Genomic DNA, 23,725 nt, shown 5'->3' on the forward strand with positions numbered 1-23,725 from the left:
GGACCCTCGTCAGTAAAACATTACTGTACAACCGACTGCCCATGAGTCCCCTTGGGCTCTGCTGTGTGGAGTGGAATAGGGTGACTTCTGGACACACAAGTCCAACTAGTGGGTTAACTGTTTTTTGTTTGGAAAGACCTAATGGGTCCACCCCTAGTGACACTCAACATAACATGGGGTGGAGACCTGTACTGTGACTGCTGACTCCTGGCTAGGCCACCAGAATGTTTCCTTTAAAGCCAGGGCCTTCCCTTCCCCTTGGGGTGGCTCTAGGTTTATGAAAACCAGGGGTGGCCTTATCTTCCTTATAATTGGACAGGATGCTGCCGCCATTGACTCCCTCTTTGACCCGGTAAGCGCTTGGCTCCAAAGTTTGCCCACATCCTGGTGAACGACTGTTCTGAGCATACTGCGTGTCTTACTCTTTTTTTTTTAAAAATAAATTTATTTATTTAATTTATTTTGGCTGTGTTGGGTCTTCGTTTCTGTGCTAGGGCTTTCTCCAGTTGCGGCGAGCGGGGGCCACTCTTCATCGCGGTGCTTGGGCCTCTCACTGTCGCGGCCTCTCCCGTTGCGGAGCACAGGCTCCAGACGGCGCAGGCTCAGTAGTTGTGGCGCACGGGCCCAGTTGCTCCGCGGCATGTGGGATCTTCCCAGACCAGGGCTCGAACCTGTGTCCCCTGCATTGGCAGGCGGATTCTCAACCACTACGCCACCAGGGAAGCCCCCAGGGTGTCTTACTCTTGATGCCCTCTGGCTGCTGCTGTCTGTGTTATATTTGTGGCGTCTGGCTGCAGTGCCCCTGACCCCAGGGATACTGCTGAAGAGGGGTGGACCAAGGTTGTGAGGGTCGTGCAGCGTATGCAGGGATGGAGTGTATGATCAGGCCACCCAAGATGGCTGTTCTCTTGCTCTCTGTCCATTCCCTGCTCCAAGACCTTGCTTCAGACTTGTAAGCTCCCCCATCCATTAAACCATTCTTTGGTCTTGAAGCTGGGCAAGCACGGTGGGGTACAGCCCAACACAAGCACACTCACGATATATTTGCCGGCGGGGGGTTGGGGGGTGGATATATTTACTTTCTCACAATATTGCTACCCTGGTAATGCACACAGATTTCTCTTCTGTGTTACAATTTGGGTTTCTGTTAAAACTAAACAAAACCATAAGGTTTTTCCTAAATATGGAAAGCTCCTTAAATGAAGTTGGGTCATCAGGGTTCATGGTGGTTTCTTCAGTACTGCTTCTCTTGTCACAGCTGATGGTGTAAAATTAAGATGATTAGATCTAATTAGCTGTTCTCTTCCCTAAGAAACCTAAAGTTGTAACAGGAAAACTAGCAGCTAGGTCACAGAACTGAGTCACTGCTAATGTGACATGGTATAGAATATTCTGCTGGGGACTTTCTCTGAACTGACTACCTGCGGAATTAGAGAAGATTTGCTTTGATTCAGTGAGCAGTCCTCATCTTCTTCTCTAGTTTTGCTTTTCAGCTATTATTTAATGGGTTTTTTTTTCCATTTTATTGAGATATAATTTACAAATAAAATGCACAGATGTTAAATGTACATTTCGGTGAGTTTTGGCAAATGTAACGCACCACCCCCAATCAAGATAAAGAACATTTTCTTTACCGCCAAGCGTTCCCTCTCTGCTTTGCAGGCGGGCTCCACTCCCGCCTCTCCCTACCGCCACAACCAGGAAGCACTTTTTTGATACCTATCAAAATCTGGGTAGAATAGTCATATTTATTTTGGAAAATGGGTTGATTCTGATAATAACTGTATCTACCAACCCTTCCCCATCCCACTCCCTGCCCTCCCACACCCCCGCCCGCCACAAAAGATTACTGTGTAGAATTTAAATGTTATCTTTTTTCTTGATTTTAATTATTTGTAGATTGAGTACCTTCGACAGGTCAAAAACTACACCAGTCTCTGGAGACACAGAAATGGATCAAAACTAAAAACATACAGTTTCTTTGTTCAAGGTACTCAGATTCTAGTGGGAGAATTACAACAGTGAACTGCGAATGACTGGAGAAATTATACTGATGACTTGTTGTGACATTCTGAGAGTGCAGGCGCTCCTAAAGATTATGTGGTAGAGACTGTACTGCTGACCAAAGTACAGCAGGCAGCCTCTCATAACCTCCCTCTGTGGTCATGTGACTGTTTCTAGCCAAAGAGCCATCAGTGGAAGTGACTTATGACACTTTCAGGCTTGGTTCTTAATCGTCTCCTAATTGCACTACTCCATAACCATTTCCCTTGTGTCTGTCTGGAAAGGAGCTCCCTCCCTCCAAGGTAACCTTGGAAATGGTGGGTTAATGATGGTAGTCTTCATGAGGCTGCTCTTCAAATGACCTTCACTTTAGACTGACCGTTACATGAGAAGAAAGGAACCTTTGCTACATTTGAGAAGTTATTCATTTTGAGTTTATTTTTTACACCTGTTAGCCTTCCCCACTGATAGCATTATAAACCATAGTTTCTTTTCTTTAAGTAAAATTAATTTTTTTCCTTTCAAGCCATCTGCTAAAACCTCAGATGGCAAAGAAACTTATTATTTAATTCCCCATATCTGCACCAAAACTGATGAGCTCTTCTGTAGAAAAATGACACAAGAAAACAGATGGTTCCTGTTATAAATTCCCTTGTGTTTTCCTCTTCTAATTTAAAGGGTTCATTATTTGTTTCACTTGACATGAATGTGCTATTACTATTTATTAACATTGTAGTACAAGTGTGGAGACCAAATTTTTCACTGGTCATGTAACTTATTGAAAGCCATATTGCCAGAAAGAGGTGGCTTTCAGATTTGAACTGCAGCACCCAATCTAGACACAAATGCCCAAAGAAAAGGACAAAATATTCCAAATATCTAAATGTTCCTTAGAAAGGGACTTCCCTGGTAGGCCAGTGGGTGAGAGTCTGTGCTCCCAATGCAGGGGGCCTGGGTTCGATCCCTGGTCGGGGAACTAGATCCCGCATGCATGCTGCAACTAAGAGTTCACATGCCACAACTAAAGATACAGAGTGATGCAACTAAGACCTGGCACAGCCAAAAAAATAAAAAAATGTTCTTTGGAAAAAGTGAAAAAGAAATAGACGTACACAATCATATTTGGTCCCAGTTTTTCTTGATTTCCAATTCATGCTGCTAGGAGAAAACACTGAATTTTATTTCGTTACTGCTATCTTAGTTCCTTGAGGCTTAAAACTTAAGCAGGCTTGGGTCATAACTGAGTTTTTTTAATAGTAATAATGCAATATTTTTTCAGTCTTTCTCCCTGGGTAGCATACAGGTTCAAGGAGAAGCATAAAGTCATCCCTGCATTCAACAAATATTTGTTGAGCATCTATCACAGGCCAGCTGCCGTTTTAGGCACTTGGGGTGTATTGGTTAACAAAGCAGGGCCTCTGATCATTTCTCTGTCCTGTTGCAAATTACACCTGATATGAAGTGTCTGCCTGCTCTGGTGGTGTGTGTGGTCTGTTCCGTCATGACAGTTATGGTCTGGGGCTTTCTCTCTGCGGGCTTCTCTCTTTACCCCTCTCTCTCTCTTTAAGGATTTATTAGTTTAGAGCAGTTTTAGGTTGACAGCAAAATTGAGAGAAAGGTACAGAGATTTTCCATATACCCCCTGAACCCACATGTGCAGAACCTCCCCCATTAACATCATCCCTCATGAGAATGGTACATCTGTTACAATTGATGAACCTACACTGACACATCATAATCACCCAAAGTCCAAGGTTTACATTAGGGTTCACTCTTGGTGTTGTACATTCTATGGGTTTGGAAAAAATGTATAATGACATATATCCATCATTATATATTTACAGAATATTATTATATTATATTTATATATATCTGTATTATACAGAATATTTTTACTGCCCTAAAAATTCTCTGTGTTCCACCTGTTCATTCCCCCTACCAGACCTCTGGCGCCCACTGATCTTTTTACTGTCTTCATAGATTTGTCTTTTTCAGAATGTTATATAGTTGGAGTCATACTGTACGTGGCCTTTTCAGATTGGCTTGTTTCACTTAATAATGTACATTTAACGTTCCTCCATGTCTTTTCATGACTTGATAGCTCATTTCTTTTTGACACTGAATAATATTCCATTTTCTGGATGTACCACAGTTTATTTTTCCATTCACATACTGGGGGACATTTTGGTTGCTTCTAAATTTTGACAGTTACGAAAAACATCAATAAACATCCGGGTGCAGGTTTTTGTGTGGACAGAAGCTTTCAGCTTCTTTGTTTAAATACCAAGGTGCACAATTGCTGCATCATATGGTAAGAGTATGTTTAGTTTTGTAAGAAACTCCAAACTCTTCCAAAGTGGCTGTGCCGTTTTGCATTCTCATCAGCGGTGCATGAGAGTTTCTGTTGCTCCGCGTACGTGTCAGCGTTTGGGGTTGTCAGTGTCCCAGATTTTGGCTGTTCTAATAGGTGTGTAGTGGTCTTCATGTCTTTTTTGTCTGTTTTGTTCAACCCTGTATCTCAAACACCTGGACCATTATCTGACAATAATTGCACAATAAATATTTGTTGAATTAAGGAATGATTTACATACTGCCCCTCATTTGCCCCTCAAATGCCACCCAAGAAGAAAATGAGGAGAAAGGGACGGGAGAAGAAGCAGTGAAGGAATAAGTCATTTGTAGTGGTTGGTCCTTTGTAGACTTTTCCTTCAATGATACTTTGCTTATTGCTATGTAGACTTGTCATATAGTTGCCGCCTATACTTCTGGCAATTACCGAAAATCTCTAGAGGAAGTTCACAAAATCCACACTGACAGCCTCTAGGCATACGTTTGCAGAAGAGATACAAGTCACAAGGCAGAGACTGGCAAAATATTTTTCTGGTGAGAATTTATGAAATATTCTTACTTCCATTTTTGGATGTTGCATCTCAGTGTAACAAGATTTCCTGGAAGTTGTATAGATTATTTGGAACCTAAAACTCTAACACAAAGGTCTTCTTCCAAAGGAAAAGTCTATGCTTCTTCTGCCTAGACTATTTTGTGATTATTTTAAACTGCAGAATGTACCTTTTAATAAAACAAGAATGCACCTGGGGTTTTTGGAAAGGTTTCCTTCATTTAGATAAAAGCACTTTGAAAGGTAATGCAGTTGATAATATCAGCTTCTCCCCCATTTTGGGTAAGGAAGAAAGTCTGAATCTCCTGCAGGCCATCCAAAGGCAGTGAGAAGTGCTGCCCCAGAGACATACATACACACCTGCACCTCTTCCTTCCATGTCGGCACTCCTGAGCAGGGAGGGTCAGGGAAAGGAGGAACACCTTCCCCAGAGGTATTGCTTTGTTGTACAGCTTCTTCTAAAGATCACTGGAGGTGGGAATAAAGACACTAAAACCTGATATTTTACCCTTCTCAATTTATTCACCTCTAGGGCTTTATGCTCTCAACAGTTGCCTAACTTATCTTTCTTTTCTATGGTTATGGCCCTTTCTTACTTAATATTCATTCTCTTGCACTTAACTTTGGCTCATAGTAAAACTCCAAGCTCACCCTTCCCAGCCTAACCCTTAGTACATAAAGAGAAGTGTTTTATATTTAGAAAAAAGAATTTCCTCCCTCAATAAAAGTCAAATTTTCTATGCTAGTATGTCTATAAGCACTCAAAAACTTTTAAAACATAGAACAAATGAAATGACCCCTTTGTTCTTAATTCTATAAATTTACCCTTCTATTAAACTAGTGAATCAGATGAGCAAGGTTTATTGAGAATGAAAAGATATTGGCTTCATATCTCAAAAATATGATCCCTGTAATACTAATAGCAAAGGAAAGACGTGAAAAGATTGATAAAAAACCTAGGTGGCTGTATAAAGAACTATATACATGCAAAAATTTGGAGAAGATTGTTATAAAATGTGGACAGTAGGATAAATTATCAAGGAGGAGTACCATAAAATAAATAAATTGAAGGGATAAAATCTGAAAAAGCAAACAAGAATTAGGAGCAACTTGCAGAAGTCATAAAAGGAAATAGAAAACTATTATCTTAAAGTGCCAGGGTAGGATGTGTTATTGCAATTTTAGAAGTCAGGAAGTCAGTAAATTCTGGTAGCAATTTTTGCAATACCAGCTCCCCATAAAATTCTTTTAACAGCTCCACAAGTTGTATAAGCTATATTATAATAAAAAGTTAAATTAATGAGAAGTAGAGACTATCATTTTCAGATCTATTATACAGTGCCTACCTGTTAATTATTTTTTGGTTTAGATTATATTAAAGGTCCTATTATTTCTGTTATACAAAATGTATGTACTTGACTATGACTCCTGTTACACAGTTGAAGAATGAAGCCACAATTTGGGCAATAAAGTTTTTTTTCCAATTGCAATGTAATACTTTAGGTATTATTCAGTGATTTCAAAAAAGTGACTTACTGCTTCTTCTAGAAACTAAACTGAATGAGATGAATCTTCAGTGCCCCAAATACTTAATTTATTAAGTTAAAATGTTATATAACCACATAGAAATGTTTCTGACATTCACAGAGAAATCCTAACATATTAAAAATGATTACAATCAGTTTGGCATCTTACACTTTCACAATATATAAGGCAGTTTATAAATATATGATAGCTTTGTTTTATGAATTTAACCTGCAATTAAGGAAGTCAACATGCTGGCTTTAAAAAAAAATTCCTGCATTTTTTTCCTTTTTAAAACTCAACACAAATCTTTAAGACGTTCATATGGTTTGGCTTTAATTTTATATAGCAATATTTATTGCCTATTCAGTGTATCCTTTTATCTTTGCTACTGTGATGATGTTTAATCAAGATATATTGAATTGGAACAGAAACATCAAAACTTTTTGATAGTTCGGCAAATTGCCTGAATTGTCTTGGATCAGTTCTGTGAGTTCATGCAGGATTGCAGGTTGCTATGTCAGACAATCCATTTTTCATCCATACAACTAAATTTTACATAGAGTCACTATTCTTTGAATTTTAATGTGTCAGTAATTCAAACTCAGTTTTGAATATTTTCTGACATTAGCTGGTATCAAATGGATGAAACAAGGAAGCTAAGCTGATTTTCACAAATGACACTTCTTCAGTGACTCCAATAAGACAGTAACTTACCCATCTTTTGCCTTAACAGTTATGTATCGGTAAGTAGTAAATTTGATATATGTGTGACAGGAGGAACAAGAATTTAAATGCTTAACAAAGTTATAAGCCCCATCTGCCAAATACCAAGAAAGAAAGAAATGATAAATGAATAACCGTGTTAATATAGTAACTTATAAGAGTCTGAAGAAAGCCAATTCTAATCATCCTATGAGCATTTAAAAGGAAAATATGTTAAGCAACAGATTCAGTGTCAAATTACATTATTGGAAGATGTTTCCCTTAATGGATGATTATCACTGAAGAACATTTAAGGGAATCCATTGGGGCCAAATGGAGGAAGGGATATCCTTGACTGAAGTGCTTTTTGGTTGTTTCAATCTGAGGAAGGGCATGGTATCAAAGAAGAGGAAATATAAATTTGATGAGAAGTTAGGTTGCTATCATGGCATCAGACACTCCAGCCTTCACTGAGATAATATTACCTGTGAAAAGAACAAGAGTGAAAAGTGAAAAGCTTGCCCTAATATCCCTTAACCTGGGGCATGGGAAGTAAGAAGAGCGGGGAGGCTGGAGAAACAAGGAGCCTAAGACACGGAATGCTTCCTGTACAGACAATGTACAAAGGTCTTCTGTTTCATACAATGTTGCCTTTTATTTACTTTACATCATTCGAACATTGATTTCCAGCTTTGCTTCCTAAATTACTGTTGGTGCTTTAAATTAAGAACAGTGAAGTTATGAAAGTCTTTTTCTTAATGATAATATGTACTGAAAGGAAGTGACGTTGAAAAGCAAAATGTATTTCAATGTGGTTAGCATTTGTGTGTGTAATCTACTGAAAAATAAACTGAAATTTCACTTGTAATTGTAATCCCTTCTACAAAGGAAAATGTGCCTTTTGAAAGACATAACACATCTATTTGATGTGGTACTCAGTTGAGAATTAAAATATCTGAGTTTCCTCCATTTTAAGGTTATGTAACTTTCCTAGTATTTCATTTCCCTACTAGTAAACCAAAGAAGATAATATTTTCACCTCTTGGAAACAGTGCAAGGGTACACTTTTTTTCCTGACACAACTTAGCACAAAATGTTCTGAGAAATAATTTGAGAAATGTTCAAGTGGTTACTATTGATTATTCCTTTTTCTTTATACTTCAAATGCATTTCAATTCTTTAATCTACTGGAAATATGGTAGACTGCTTTCATTTCCATTACAGATCTCAAATTCATTCCTTTTCCATTGTGGTTTTTCTTGTTTCCAAGCCAGTTGAATATTCCCTCTCTACTATTCAAAACACAACTCTGAATTACCCTCTCATGAGGGGTATGCTTGATGCAAAACTTTTGAACATATATGTAGGAACAGGACTCTGATGTATGGACAGTTCTTTAGCTTTACTTCAATTTTCCTTTTATTTTCATTGACAGTAAAATTTTCTGGAGAGTACAATCAAGATAGTGTATTCATAGAAATAACATTAATAGAAGCTAGGTCATAAATGAGAACAGTCATAATAACAACGATCTCCCTTTCCAAGGCATTCCACACAGAGAGATAACAGCACAATAAATAAAGAATTTGCCGTTTGTCACACAACAAATAAAACAGAATTGCAATAACAAAAACTGTAATTTTATAAATGTTCTTATACTAAAAATAAAAGCAAAAATATGAGATCATGCACTAGAGACAAAAGCTAAGAGTGAAGAGTTATAGCGAAAAACATTACAAAAAATAAACATGTTCAAGTATTGTGAGAGGAGAGGGGAAGATTCAAATAGAAGAGTTTCAGGATAAATCAATTATATTTACTACCCTAGGAGGGACACCGACATAATTGTCTTTGTCCATTAATACTTTATGCTGTTAAAATACACACTGTTATCCATTTAAAAGACAGATTCCATTTCCTTGGGGCACCTCTCATATTACAAGGATGGAATAAAATTCATTGTTTACCTTGATTATGAATAGATGATAATACTTTAGCAGAAATATTCTCAAGAACAGGCCAGTGTGATGTCCTGGAATAGTAGGAGCCTGGGAGTCAGAAAACCGATTCTAGTCCTGTTTTTTTACATCATTGTCTGTGAAAGATACTTCCCAGTCCTGAAATAAAATTTCACCTCATGTTTCAATTTTACTGTAAGAATCCAACTCCCAGAACTAGCAGAGACCAGTAAAAATAATAACAACGATAATAATAAAAGAGTTAAACATTTTTCTTGATGCTTACTTTTTTAACAAAGTTAAAGAAAATAGAAGCTGGATCACTTAATGGAACTAAGAATTGAATAATGCTTTAGTGGGATTGTCCCTACAGCCTAACAGTTTCTTCCCCAACACAACTAATCTAAGCAGTGCCTTTATACTTTGTGGTTGCATATTATATCAGATTTGAACAGTGGCTAGTTTCTACATGATTAGGAGACACATGTTTATCATGGGAGTAAAAAAATAAAATTTGTCTGTTAAATTACACATAAATATAAGGTACAAATGTATTTTTAAAATACAGATTAAAATAATCACACTTGCATTGTGTACATACGAAAATACAGTATTTAATATTCAATATACACAGACACATTTATGATAAATGCAACGATGTGGCAATGCCAGTTCTTGCAGGGTTTTCGCTGTCCCCTATTTCCACATATATGGAAACAAAAATGCTTTGCTGTCATTTCCTAGCTCTGGCGGACATCTTGAAGCAGTTTGTTAATCTCAGCCACTAGCTCACTGGCATCCATGAGTTCATGTTTGCCATCATTGAGGTGGTTGAGCACATTGTCAAAATCATCCTCTTCATAATTTTCAGGGATCTCCTCCATGGCCGGCAACCATTTTGAAGAAGGCTGCACACTGGAGTGAGTTCCAAGTGGGGGGCCAGAGTTGGTGGTGGGGTTTTGAAAATGCGTACTGGCCGCCCAGGCCGCCACCCCTTGTGGGTAACCCACAGTCTTGGCTGACAAAGGTCCCTTCCGGCGTTCCAGAGAGTTGGATCGATCGATCTCACTGCACTCAGAATAGGTGTCCAGGGAAGCGGGTAAGAGGCGCTGGAACACATTGCTCATTTCCGAGAGCAGAGAGGACGTGCTGGTATCCCCAGAGTCCTCATCGTTTGGAGAGTCCTTCCCAAAAGTGGAAAAACTCTTCTTCTTCTCACCAGCATCTACCGGCTGGGTGTCATCCTCAAGACTCGGATGCGGATGTTGCTGCTGGGGCTGTGCTGGGAATTCTTCCCCCGGAATGAACATGTTACTCCTATAATCAGAGGAAGGTGAGGGCAGAGCTGGCATCCAGCACTGGTCAGAGTGTCCCAGGACCCTGCACTCTTCCGTGCACAGCCGCATAGCTGCACTCAAGGAAAGCAGTGGGGATTCGTTATTATACTTCGTGTGACTCAAAATAATAGAAAAAAATTATCATTTTATTTTTTTAAAACATAGAATAAGACAATTTAAAACTATGACCATGATACTAACCCATGATTATACATATGAGGTGGACTACAGTTACAGTTTTGATTTGACTACTGGTTTTATGGACCTGGTATATATATATTTTTGTCTATCAGATAAGCAAAGGAGGGTTATGACTCATGTACTTCTCAGGGATATCGTCTGCTACTCATGTAATGAGAAAATGGATTGACAACTTACTAATGAAGAAGTTTGGAAAAGAGCTAAGGTGTGGGTGATGAAATATTTGCTGAACATAAACTCTATAAAAACCCAGAGCTGTAAGGGGAAATCCATAACTTTAGAATGCCACCAGATAAACCTTGAGTACTACCATTGAGTACCTTCTAGATATTGGGGTCTATCTGACCTACTTTACTTTTAATGGAGGCATTGAGAATATAATAATCTATCAGGTAATTATACTTATCAATCTCTCTTAAAAGTATTCTGGATTATTTATCAACTTGTTCCTTAAAACAGCAGTGCAAATTATCCTCAAATACCAGGCATCTGCAGTTACCCTGTTAAGAAGTCTTTTAGAGGTTTGAAATTCAAAGAGTTGGAAAAGTCATCAAAAGAAGAAGAATATGAAAAACCATTGGTTAGTTCTTCCAGATGTTATGATGCACTGTTGGAATGTGAGTGGTTACACTCATAGAAGATAATCGATGATATGAGACCAAAGCAGAAAAATGAAGAGGGCAAAACTCTAAATTTGGCAAATGTGATAACTAAACTACAGAACAACCAAGAAATGTGAAGATGTAAAATATACTCCACAAACCATCCATCTTTTTCAGTGACAGCTTAGGTCTCTTCAATATCATGATTTCATTTTAGAGCAAATGACAGAATTCAGAAAATGCAAGGTAATTATCTTAGATTTGAATGAAAATTGGATTGATATCAGCCATCCTAACATATTCAGAGCTAATTCTGTAGATCTGGCTGCTTAAGAAAGATTTCTCTTCCTCCCAAGTTATTGCTAAAAAAAGGCTGACTCTTGACCAATGCCAAATCCCTGGTCAGGGGAAGCTAGTTGTCCAGTGTGCTTATTGTTGTACCCCCAGCACCTGGGAAAGGTCTGAAGTGTCTGCATAGAGTGGGCATTAGCTACATATTTTCTAATCATCAGGGAAATGCAAATCAAAAAGCACAATAAGAAATCACCTCAAACCAGTTTTATTACAGGATGGCTGTAATAAAACACAAACCAAAAAACCCAAACAATAACAAGTGAGGGGGAGTGAGGAAAACTTGGAACCCTTGTACACTGTTGTGAGGAATGTAAAATGGTGCAATCACTATGGAAAATAATATGGAGGTTACTCAAAACATTAAAAAAGAGAACTACTGTATGAGCCAGTAATCCCATCTTTGGATATTTATCCAAAAGAGTTGAAATCAGGATCTCGAAGAGATATTAGCATTCTTCTGTTCACTACAGCACTGTTCACAATAACCAAGATGTGAAAACAACCTAAATGCCCACTGAATGTTTCATGGAAATGTAGTATACGCATACAATGGAATATTATTCCACCTTAAAAAAGAAGAAAACTCTCTAATATGTGATAATGTGGATGAATCTTGAGGACATTAAGCTTAGCGAAATAAGAAATAAGCTAGTCACAGGAGGACACATAACTGCATGATTCCCTGTATATGAGGCATCTAAAATGGTCAAATTCATAGAATCCAGGAGTGAAATGGTGGTTAATAGGAATTAGGGAGAGGGGGAAATGGGGAATTGCTGATTAACAGGCATAAATTTTCAGTTAAGCAAGATTAAGTTCAAGAGCTCTGCTGTACAACACTGTACCTACAGTTAATGATACTGTATTGTACAGTTACAACTTTGTTAGCAGGGTAGATCCCGTATTTAGTGTTCTTATGCCTTAAAAGAAAATTTTGGAAAAGATTTATGCACAAAAAGGAAAAGTGAAGAATAAATGTTGCCTTCAGAAAAGGAGAAGTAAAGGACTTTGTTCAAAGGTGTGGAAGTCACTGCTTTTCATCATTTGAGCCTTGAAGATAATTCTGTCCTTATACCTCATCCATTCTGGGCCTCAATTTTTAATAGAGAAGGGGTAAGTTGAGGGACAAAAATGAGAGCAAGAACTGTGAGAAGAAACGTCTGCTTGCTAGGAAGGCTAGAAATTCAAAGTAGGGAAGATGCTGGATAGTGTGAATGCCAATCCCATGGGAATCACAATGGCATGAGAGAAAGACAGCAATATTGAGAATCCTTGTGTCATTTTGCTATGAAGAAAGGTTACATTTAAATAAGCAAGAATAAAAAGATGTTTAGATGTGCTGAGTTAATGCATTATTACTATTTGGAAATATTTACCAACTGTCGTTGTTCATCATTTAAATGTGGACAAAACAAAAATGTGTTGAAAGTAACTGGAATACCTTCATAGCAGTGAGGTTTTCTAAGTACTGAAATAACTATCAAAGTGGTAATGAATTTTCTTTTTCCTAATTCCCTGAGTTTCTGAAAATGGAAAGGAGACCTGTCTATATTGTCTTACTCACATCCTTTTAGAAGGAAGGGGAACAGACCTGATGACACCTCTTCATTTGTTTTCTGGTCTTTAATTCTGTGGGAAGGACTTAATTGTTTGATTGGCTTTGTTTTGTTTTAATGTTTAATGACAGGGGGAAAAGGGAAAAATTACACAAGCTTCTAAGAATCCCGAGCATGATCAGCTTTCTAGAGAACTGAACATAATGAAAATAACCATCAGTACCATCTGGGTGATTCAAACAACAGTTCATATTAAAAATAAATTTGGTCATAGGAGTTTTTAGACAGGGAATGCTATTTTATAACTTCACAGTAAATAAATGGGGCTTTAGTAATAAAAAAATAAATTAACATAAAATTTTAAAATTCAAAAAATATGAAAAATTGATGAATAAAGACTAACGGAGAGAAGGAGGGCCAAAATAATAGAGATGGAAGAGCAGTGACACAGAAGAGGGCATTTCTTAATTTCATTGATATTTTCAACCTTTTTCCTGAGACTCAACTGCTCGAAATCATCCTCAGTGTACATGTAACTTAGAGCCACAGATGTTCCACACCGTATCCAATGAATCAGAACTTGTTGGCTAGTGGTGCAAGTGGCCAACCTTCCTGTCGCTCCTTGAAAGCTCTGTCAGGTGGTTAAATTTCCTCTGGAAAGGGAAAGTCATGGGGAAACAGAGAACTCTTTTTTCCCACAGCATGATGGCCAATTTTGCCCCTGTGCTAGACCTTTTAGGTAGGGCAGGAAGCAAGCATGGCACATAAGAAGAAAAACATATGCCTAACATCTATCAAGCCATTAGTCATTGAGTGATCAATCAATTATCTATTAAGAGCCTGCCATATGTAAAGTGCTATGATAGCTTCCTGCCCTCAAATGGCTTCTGGTATAAGAATAATCAAGTGTTACAAATGAGGTCATAAATGCCCAGTTAAAGTGCCAAACTATACAATGATGAGGGCATGTTAAAAAAAGAAAAAAAAAATACTGTACAATGTCACTTATATGTGGAATCTAAAAAACTACAACAAACTAGTGAATATAACAAAAAAGAAGCAGACTCACGGATGTAGAGAACAAGCTAGTTGTTAACAATGGAGAGACGGAAGTGGGGAGGGGCAAGATAGGGGTAAGGGATTAAGCAGTACAAACTGTTAGGTATAAAATAAATAAGCTACAAGGATATATTGTACAGCACAGGGAATATAGCCAATGTTCTATAATAACTGTAAATGGAGTATAACCTTTAAAAATTGTGAATCACTGTATTGCACATCTATAACTTATATAATATTGTACAGCAACTCTACTTCAGTAAAAATAAAATTTAAAAAAAGAAAAGAGTAGAGGTGGATGCTGAAGTAGTTAAAGAAAGAGCAACTTGAAACAAACTTTGAGAGATGAATAGAAGACAAAGTGAAGAGAAGCCACTTTTTCAGGTAGAAAGGTGACATGAGCAAAGGATTGGTGTGTTACGGGAAGAGATGGCTCTGCCTATTGCAAAAGATACCAAAAAAAAAAAATTGAAAGTTAATAAGCTAGGAGTGGATTTCATTGGCCTTGGAATGCCAAGATAAATAGCTGAATTCGGTGTTGCCAGGCAACAAAAGTCAATTATTGCTTTTGAAACAAAAAGTATAAATTAAAATGTTCTGAAAAAGTTGTTCAAGCTGTATGAAAGAAAGATTTGACAAAGAAAGAAGCTACTGGAGAGTGAATATCAATTCATGTGCTGGTACAGAAAACCAGCCATGGAAGAAAGGCCAGAAGTAGGATACCCGCCATGAGAATGGTGAGGACATGGAATTAAAGACAAATGTTTGAATTAAGTAATCACAGATGATACAATGATTAAAAAAATGGAATGTGCCCAATCAAGGAGGGGTATCACAAGAACATCCTGGTGTAGCTAACACTTTGGGAAAAGCGAGATTTTGCAAGCATATATGTAGTGTTGTGGTTCAAAGTTGACTGAGTAAGGAAGAAAGTATGTTGACAAACATGAGCCAACAGACAAAAATGCGTGCTGACTTTACTGCTCAGAATGCAGGATCCTCCTGTGGGAATTAATAGAATGAATGACCAGAAATGACCCTGTTTGGCAGGCAAAGCAACATAACATAATCTATATTTGATCACAGTCTAATGCAGAAAAAACATTGTTGGAATAATACACTGAAGTTCTAAAAATATTCATGCTTTAGAAAAACTGTGCTGATTTCTGTTAATGGCATTCAGATGTGGACTTTTTTTTTTTTTTTCTACTTGGGATATTTCCTGGGAATATAAAGTTTATAAAGCACAAATTTTACACCCTAATGTGCCAGCAGAAGCTGCCAGGGTGAAGAATAAGCCAGAATATGGGTGATGTATCATCAGAATGATGGTCATAATTAAGGGATGGTTATCTTTGTACAGATATTTGATTATGCACATTTCTAATAGCCAACCATGCATAAAGCTTAAGATATTTTATGGCTCATTGGTGATTTCCTGGTGCTCTATGCCTCTAGAATACTTTCTACAACACCCCACATAGAGGCAGGTTGCTAGTCAGGCAGAAGTGTATGTACTCTGATACAGTCTATTGCAGTACGATGCCATACCCCAGCTCTCCCACCACACACCCAGATTAAGTATGATTGTGTAAATATGGAATTGTTTTGTAAAGAATTGTCTATATATTCACTGGTGTTGGTGATAATATAAAGGTGAGCCTCTAACTTTGAAAAGAAATGTAACTTAGGAGGAGACTCAAGTTACTCACTAAATAAGACTCACTATTATCTAGAGTTTATCAGTATCTACCTGTTGTTTCCCAGATGTCTTTATTCTTTAACATTTACTTTAATTACTTTAATTCAAGCATTAGGTAACTCTCCTGCCATGAACATAGCTGGTGGTGGTAACTTTGAAAATATAGGATAGAGTGAAAGAGGCATCGTGACCTTTTTTAAAAAATTAGACCATGATTAGCTATTGAATTATATAATTTCAGAATTAAAAAAGGACTTTAGGTATAATTTAGGCTCAGAAATGGCAAGGTTATCTAAGTAGGAGCAGTTATTCTCCTTTTAACTATACTGATAGAATTGTGTCAATGAGTCGACTTTCTACAAGTGAAAAAATAACATATATAATGAGATAATTGATATTATACCCATGATGTTACTTTTCTGTTTTATGAAATAATGTAATTTGGGAAATCATCTTATTCAAAATTAGGGATCAATATTCAAAATTAGAGTTCCATCAGGATCACAGAATCATAGAAATTCAGCCCGCTCTTTCATTTCATGGGTAAGAAGAATAAAACTGTTTCTCTTTGAGCAAGTTGTCTTAGGCCATATATATTCCACTAGGTTTTCAAGGATTTCTCTTTAAATGGGTCTAGGGAGTCTATGCATTAAAAAAAGAAAAAGAAAAAGACACCATGGGTGACTCTAAGTATCTCGGCTCTCAGTGTACATTGATTGTAGCCCTTCATGCCGCTAGAAGTCCTTCCCATACATTCATCCTGCCAGAAATGCAGTATCTTTTACGGTAATAGCATAGTTAAATAAGCAGCATTTAATAGGTTACAGACAGTAGTACTGTAAGACTTTAGAATGTAAGAACAAATATGACATTCAACATATTACAAAAAAATAAAAACCTGTTACTTTATATTATTCTTGATAGATTAGTGTTTAATGCGTAGAGGGATAGGTTCAAATCTCACCTCTATCATGTACAAATTGCTTGATTTTGGATACTTTTTTTTAACCTTTATAAGCTTCAGTTTTCAAATCTAAAAAAAAAATATGAACACTACTGTTATTACCGCCACCATTAATTCCTGTGTCAAAGTGTTGCAAGAAGTTGTTCAGGTATAGAATTCCTCATGGGCCCAGAGTAAGTACTAGGGCGTCGCTGGTAACCACTGCTGCGACCGCTAGGACTAATATTAATACTGCTGCAGCTACTGCCGCCACTACTACTTCAGTTTACGAGAGATAGAGTTCCTATGTACTGATTTCCACTGAATTTCTCTGGCTCTCTGAAGCTCTCCCATGTCTATTTCCTAAACTCTCTTATTTATCTGTACTTAGAAAACAGTTGTTCCATGGACTCAGCAAGGTAATATAGTTTTGTTCTGCCTTTCTTTCATTTATCACTTCACTTATTCATTTGTCAGGTGGCAGTTATTTGATCAACATTTCGTGGAATTTAGAAACATAAGTAGCCAAAGGAATATGTTCCTAAGGGTTGATATATTATTACAGTCTTTAGTAACAGGGTTGCTACAGTGATGCAGCCAGTATTTACTCAGCGGGATCTGAGAGTTTCTACTGCAGGATTGGAGAGAAGGGAGTCTAAGGAAAATATAGCTCGTAACTTAATAGGGTCTCTTCCATCGAGCTGTGTAGTTATAAATTCCCCTCTTGGACTCCTGTTCCTCTTCCATTTACAGTGGACACATAAAATGAAAGGTGGCAACATTACTCCATGCCTACCACCTACAAAGATGCATTCTTTCTCCTATTTTTAGTGATTAAAGTGTACCATTCCCTGGTGTATTTTAATCTCTGATTATGCGAGTTGGTTCCCATCACAGGAAATGTGTCCTCCAAATTATAGTCCAGTTCACCACTAGGCACCAAAACAGGCTCTCTGAATAAAAACAACCACCCAGTAATTTTACAGAGTTGCTCAAGAGTGTCCTATGACGGTAGTAGATGGGGTAGAGAGAGGAGGGGAGGGGGGTCATTTTCTCTCCTCCTCTCCCCACTCCTTCCGTCTTGTCCTCTTAAGCTCTCCTGCTTATTTCCTTTCTCTACCAACTGTTTACTATGAATTTTAATTAAACAATTTAAAATTGTTTCAGTCTATGTTCACTGCTAATGGTGTGTGTATTACAGATACTTTAGTGCAAAGAACAAAGAAGAAGTAAAAGCATGGGAGAAATTGCTCACTTCACTGGTGTAGTCGATCTGAAAATAAGGATTTATCTATCACCACGCTCTTACCTGCTGGAATTCTTCCATCTGTAAGAAACAGGTCGCTGAATCCTTCGCCCAGCAACCTGTCTATTGGAGAATCTCGCCCCAAATCATAATCACTGTCTCCTGCTTCACTGTCACCACGGCCACTGTCTTTCAAGCTAAATTTGTCCATGTCTTGAAGGGCATATCTAGAAAGAGAAATCAGAGAAAGTATAGTTTTTAGTCTTCAGCGTTCGTGTTATCTGAGACTTAATAGGTAGCACGAGGGTAATTCATACCTATAGCTCCTGGAATATTTGTTTCCTCGAAAACTTGGCCTTGGTTGATATTGTCCCTGGTGAAGCATTGAAAGAAGCTGGGAGACCTGCTGGAAACCAAACAGACAGTACTGATTCCTGGAAACAAATCCCCCAATACTCAAAAGCTTTAAGCAAGCAAATACAGTTACTCACTATTTCATGCTAATTAACTGAACATACTACCTCCGTTTTAAAGATTTACATACGCTGCACTCTGAAGGACCATGCAGCCAGCCACCAAACAGAACTGAAGTGCATCCCAGAGAAATTTGGATGCGCTCATACAGCTGACATTCTCTTTTTGAAAGAGGATTCCTTTATAGAAAACTGATTGATTCCCTCTATTTTATAGTTCAGATTAAAGTGATCAGTTATAAAAATACATGGAAAATGCTGTAAAATACATTCTAACACATGTAGTTAAAATAATGTCAGAAACATTTCAAAAGCTGAACAAATACACATGCACTGAGATGGGATTCTGGAGACCCCAGTTTTTAATTTTTCTTAGAGACCACAACTATTGAGAATAAAGCAAGCCTGTTTATTTCTAGCTTGAGGTATCATAATCTGAGGATAAGGGGACTCTAATTAGATAGTCCTTTGCTAGCTTCACATTTACTTTTCAATATTACACATGGTACATGCAAGTAAATTCTTTATGAAAACCTTAAGACAGTATGCAAAATGTGTGTATACTTGCTATACCTACATAATGTAACTGGTATCCTATTTAATTTGCATATTGTTAGTATTGTTCCTTAGTAATGGAAACGTTTAAGAACTAACACATACACAACTTCTGATCACTAACAGCTGACTTTGTCAGTGAATAGGTGGAGGGTATGATCTTACCTCAACAGCAGGGGTGGCATGGGTGAGTTCTAATGAGAAATTCTCTGGCACGTGGTTCGATGAGATTGTCACCAAACTGTTGAGGGACTGGTGACTGTTGTGACTCTGCCGGCTGCCCATTTGCCCTCTTTCTAAGGTAGGAGATGAAGAAGGAGACGGTCTGTGATGAGATCTGATGGGCAGAGTGCCGTTTACGGTAGGCACCAATGTGATGTCCCCTTTGTGGATCTGCCTGGAGGGTCTTTTTGGGTGATGCTGGTAAGTTGATTCCGCTACTCTGCAGTTGTAGGATCTAGTGTCTTTCTTTTCTCGGTTACACCTAGTTGCAAACAGCACCATAATAACCAACAACACTGCACAAATTGCTCCTAAGGAAATAATTATAATCATGGAGACATCCAAGGATGCCTGGCTTACTGAGGTCATGGCTGTACTTGTCACTGACTCTGCATATTCAAAGATCATACACTTCAGAAGGACTTTGGTATGCAGCTGAGGATTGCCTTTGTCCTGGATGACAACTGAGAGCTCCCATTCTGTGTAGGGAACAGATTCCATGCTGACATTGGTATGGATGTCACATGATCGTGGATCAATTACGAAGATATTCTCCTCATTACCTGCTACTATGGAGCAGCTGAGTTCAGCATTCACACCAGAGTCTCTGTCCATTGCCCTTATTCTTGTGACATGAAAGCCGCTTTCAGCCCCTTTGGGGATGGCGATTTCTGCGGTATTATTGCGCAGTGCCGGTCCTATAACCACAGGGATGTTGTCATTTTCATCAATGATGGTGAGTACAACTGTGGTATTGCTTACAAGTTGCTTTGGACTTCCACCATCTCTGGCTTCTACCACGAAAGTGATCTGACTCACTTCCTCATGATCAAAGATTCTGAGGGCATAGATGGCTCCGTTAGACGGGTCAATGGTTACATATGTAGTTATGGAACTCCCCAGGATAAAACTCTCCAACATGGTATACGTGACTTGCCCATTTTCTCCAAGATCGGGATCTGTGGCTGTGACAGTGGTGATATATGCCCCTGGCGAGTTATTCTCTGAGATTGCAAATTCGTATCGACTTCTCTGGAAGTGGGGTGGATTGTCATTTATATCATTGATTTGAACAGTAAAATGTTTTACTGTTGAGAGACTGGGTGTCCCCTTGTCCTCAGCGATTACAGTCAAACTGTATTCAGACCTCTTTTCTCTATCCAGCGTGGCATTTGTCAAGATTAAATAATTGTTTTCGTAAGTCTTCTGAAGTTTAAAGTGACCATGTCCGTGAAGCCTACAAACTATTTCTCCATTCAGCCCAGAATCCTTGTCCTGAACCCTGACCAAGGCAACAAATGTGTCAATAGGATCCCCTTCAAAGATATAAGATATTTCTTCTTTTCCGGGGGACATGAGGTTTATGTTAATTTCAGGCTTATTGTCATTAACATCCACAACCTTAATTATAATTTTGCAGTGAGCTGGGATTGAATTTGGACCCAAATCCTGAGCCTGAACATCAATCTCATAGGATTTGGTGATTTCATAATCCACTTGCTTGAAAAGAGTCAAATGTCCTCTTTCTGAATCAATCTTAAAAGTCTCTATAATTTTGGGAGACACATGACTGCTGAAGGAATAGACGATTTTCCCATTAGCGCCCTCATCTGGATCAGTGGCATTCAGATCTAGCAGCAAAGTGCCAATGGGGGAGTTTTCTAAGAGCTGTATTATATAAGACTGCTGCTCAAAAGCAGGGCTGTTGTCATTAGAGTCGGAAATGCTGATTTTTAGTATGGATGAGCCAGACCTCTGAGGCACCCCCATGTCCGAGGCGGTGAGCTGGAGCTCATAGCTTGACTTCAGCTCCCGATCCAGCTCTCTGACCACTATGAGTTCTGCATACTTAGCTCCATCAGTCCTAGTCCGAACCTCGATATTAAAAAAATCATTGGCAGAGAGAGAGTACGTGTGGAGGGAATTTTCCCCAACATCCGGATCAAATGCACTGTCCAGAGGGATACGGGTCCCAACTGCTGCACTCTCTGATATCTCAATCGGTATGAGAGGTCTTGAAAACTGGGGAGAATTGTCATTAATATCCAACACTTCAACTTCAATATGGAAAAGCTGCAGATGCTCAGTGGGTAGAGTGATCACATCAAACTCTATGGAACAGTTCAAGTTTTTCTGGCATAGTTGTTCGCGGTCAATTTTTGCCCCTATGCTGATTTCCCCGCTATCCTCGTTGACCACGAGTAGAGGAGAATTGCCCCTCTGCATGGCTCGGAAGCGAACAGTAGAAGGATTAGGTAGCTTAACTAAAATATCAGCCACATCCTCTGATAATCTTGCAATTACCGATCCAACCCTCTGCTCCTCATAAATCCTGTATTTCAAATTCTTGCCCAGTACCTCGGAGTTGAAAGATACCACCAGGAGTGCAAAAACAAATCTAAAGTGCATTTTAGCATTCATTTGGTACCTCGGTCAGTTTTATGAGATTTCCTCTCACAGAGCCAGTTAAAACAGCAAAGCAATTCCCTCAACTTCCTTTGGCAACTTAAAGCTAGGCTACATTTGGTACTCGAAACTTGAAAGCGTCTCTCAATAACACAGCACAGCAATTAACAGCTCGCAAACTTTTGTCTTATACACACCGTGTCACGACTCCCAGATAATATCGGCATGGAGTCCAGTCCTTGCATTTGTGCGGCCGTTTGTCCTCTTGGCAGGCGAAAGAGTGTCACGTCCGCGTTTCCCCCCTTGTGTAGTCGGCGTGCATCTATCGCAGGGCGCCCGCGGAGTCTGCAGCGGCTCTTTTCCCAGCGATTCCTTCTCCTTTTCTCCGCTCGGCTGCAGAGACCAAACGCCCGTGATTGCTGACTCCGGTCTAAAATCTGTACAACTTCACTTCAACTCAGACAAAGCTCTCTTGCCCCGCGTGCGTTGAATCGCTTCCAGCCAATCAGCGTCCTTCCAAATCAGAAGCCGAGGGAGTCCGCAAAGCGAAGGCAGGGCGGACGGGAGTGGAGGGTGGGAGAGGGAGAGAGAAGGAGCGAGACGGAGGAGGAAGATTCGACAGGCTCCCTCCCTCCGCCCCTCCCCTCCCCTGCACCCCTCCGCCCCTCCCCTCCCCTGCTCCCCTCCATCCCTCCCCTCCCCTGCTCCCCTCCGCCCCTCCCCTCCCCTGCTCCCCTCCGCCCCTCCCCTCCCCTGCTCCCCTCCGCCCCTCCCCTCCCCTGCTCCCCTCCGTCCCCCGCGTTCACTTTCTCTGAGCGTGCCACGACAAAGGAGAGACAAATTACAGAAGACAAACTTTAAATCAACTTCTGGTCGCCTTTATTTATATGGCATTTTAAATTGGCCTGGTTTTCTTAATTGCCCTTTCTTCTTCCACAAACATGCAATCATCTTGCTTTTCATAGCCCTTAAGTACTGGTTTAACTTAAAATACCTCTAAGTGCATTTTGTTGGTGGAGGAATTTAATCAAATGTGAAAACTTGCTTCTAATTATGCTTCTCAGCCCGCCTCCTTCCCCTCCCCCTCTGTAAATACTTGGGGCTTTCTCCTTCTGTGAGCACAAGGTTTTCTTGGGGCTCTGTTTTAAAGAACAGAACAAGAAAAGAGGTTTCATTTTCTGTTTTTCTTTCATCTTTATTCCTTGAAGATAAGAAAGGGGCTATTTTTTCCACTCTTGATTTCTCTTAATTAGCAAGATTTAAAGGAACACCAAAGCATTTGAAACTAATTAACAATATAGTTCTACCTCGTAACACTTCCCTCCTAGAGTTTGGGCAAAATTGGCTATGATGTTTCTTTGTCCTGTACTTCAAAAAATCCTATTTACCTTTGGTAAAAGACATTTCATGCTTTAGCATGTCAATTTCTACCATAAGGTACTATCTCTATACGTGGTGAGTCTTCACAATGACTACTTGGGGGGACATGGACTCAGTAGTTTGCAAGTCAAATTTTTATGATATATGTATTATGTATGAAAACACTTTTAGGATATGTATTTTAAAAGCCCAAAGCTTGTTTACATTGAAGAATAAAATGCCTGAGCTGAAAATTGCATTTTGTGTGCATCAAAATGCTAAGGAAATATCATGGGAGGTTTGTGCTCTATCCAGGTCACAGAAACTGATACGTTATTCTTATTTGAAAATATGATTATTTATGATGTTCTTTCTGCTCTGCAGTTCCCTTTAAGTTTATCATCATGGCTCTTTTCTGGCTGCTTTTTTTCATACCTCTTGCATTATTCCTCAGCTGTCTTCATCCACTTGCATATTTGCTCTTTCACATAATCTCACTGTCACTTTTTTTCCATTTATTTTCTCCCACTCTCTCTTTTGCCCCCAGAAACATATAAAAAAACGTAATTTTCTGATTTTTCCACTTTGCTTACTCTGAGCAGAGCTCAGCTAAAGTAACT

The 23,725-nt window shown here is 38.9% G+C and overlaps 1 protein-coding gene across 5 annotated transcripts; it reads right to left on the reverse strand.

The window, feature by feature from the left end:
• Positions 1 to 8,533: 8,533 nt before the first annotated feature.
• Positions 8,534 to 22,337, reverse strand: PCDH18 (protocadherin 18). 5 transcript variants are annotated; one of them, XM_057547266.1, is made up of 5 exons: positions 19,284 to 22,337; positions 18,408 to 18,496; positions 18,154 to 18,317; positions 16,866 to 16,934; positions 10,362 to 10,498 (listed from the first exon to the last, which is right to left on the reverse strand). In XM_057547266.1, exons 1-4 carry the CDS (start codon positions 21,759 to 21,761, stop codon positions 16,906 to 16,908), a joined length of 2,760 nt encoding a protein of 919 aa, XP_057403249.1. In that variant the 5' UTR covers positions 21,762 to 22,337; the 3' UTR covers positions 10,362 to 10,498; positions 16,866 to 16,905. The 5 variants fall into 5 exon arrangements, with proteins under 5 accessions (XP_057403245.1, XP_057403246.1, XP_057403248.1 ...); XM_057547262.1 differs by lacking the exon at positions 16,866 to 16,934 and having other exon boundaries at positions 8,534 to 10,498; positions 19,284 to 22,335; XM_057547263.1 differs by lacking the exon at positions 16,866 to 16,934 and having other exon boundaries at positions 8,534 to 10,498; positions 18,408 to 18,493; positions 19,284 to 22,334.
• Positions 22,338 to 23,725: the final 1,388 nt, after the last annotated feature.

The sequence above is a fragment of the Balaenoptera acutorostrata genome, chromosome 5, assembly GCF_949987535.1.
Source record: "Balaenoptera acutorostrata chromosome 5, mBalAcu1.1, whole genome shotgun sequence".
In the NCBI taxonomy this organism is placed as follows: domain Eukaryota; kingdom Metazoa; phylum Chordata; class Mammalia; order Artiodactyla; family Balaenopteridae; genus Balaenoptera; species Balaenoptera acutorostrata.

What these genes read in the sequence shown, in the direction of transcription:
- PCDH18 (XM_057547262.1), bottom strand. Translation starts at nt 21,761, where the DNA reads ATGAATGCTAAAATGCACTTTAGATTTGTTTTTGCACTCCTGGTGGTA. An exon ending in AAATATTCCAGGAGCTATAG is followed by an intron (nt 18,318 to 18,407) that starts GTATGAATTACC and finishes TTCTCTTTCTAG; the next exon opens with ATATGCCCTTCAAGACATGG. An exon ending in AGATGGAAGAATTCCAGCAG is followed by an intron (nt 10,499 to 18,153) that starts GTAAGAGCGTGG and finishes CCTTGAGTGCAG; the next exon opens with CTATGCGGCTGTGCACGGAA.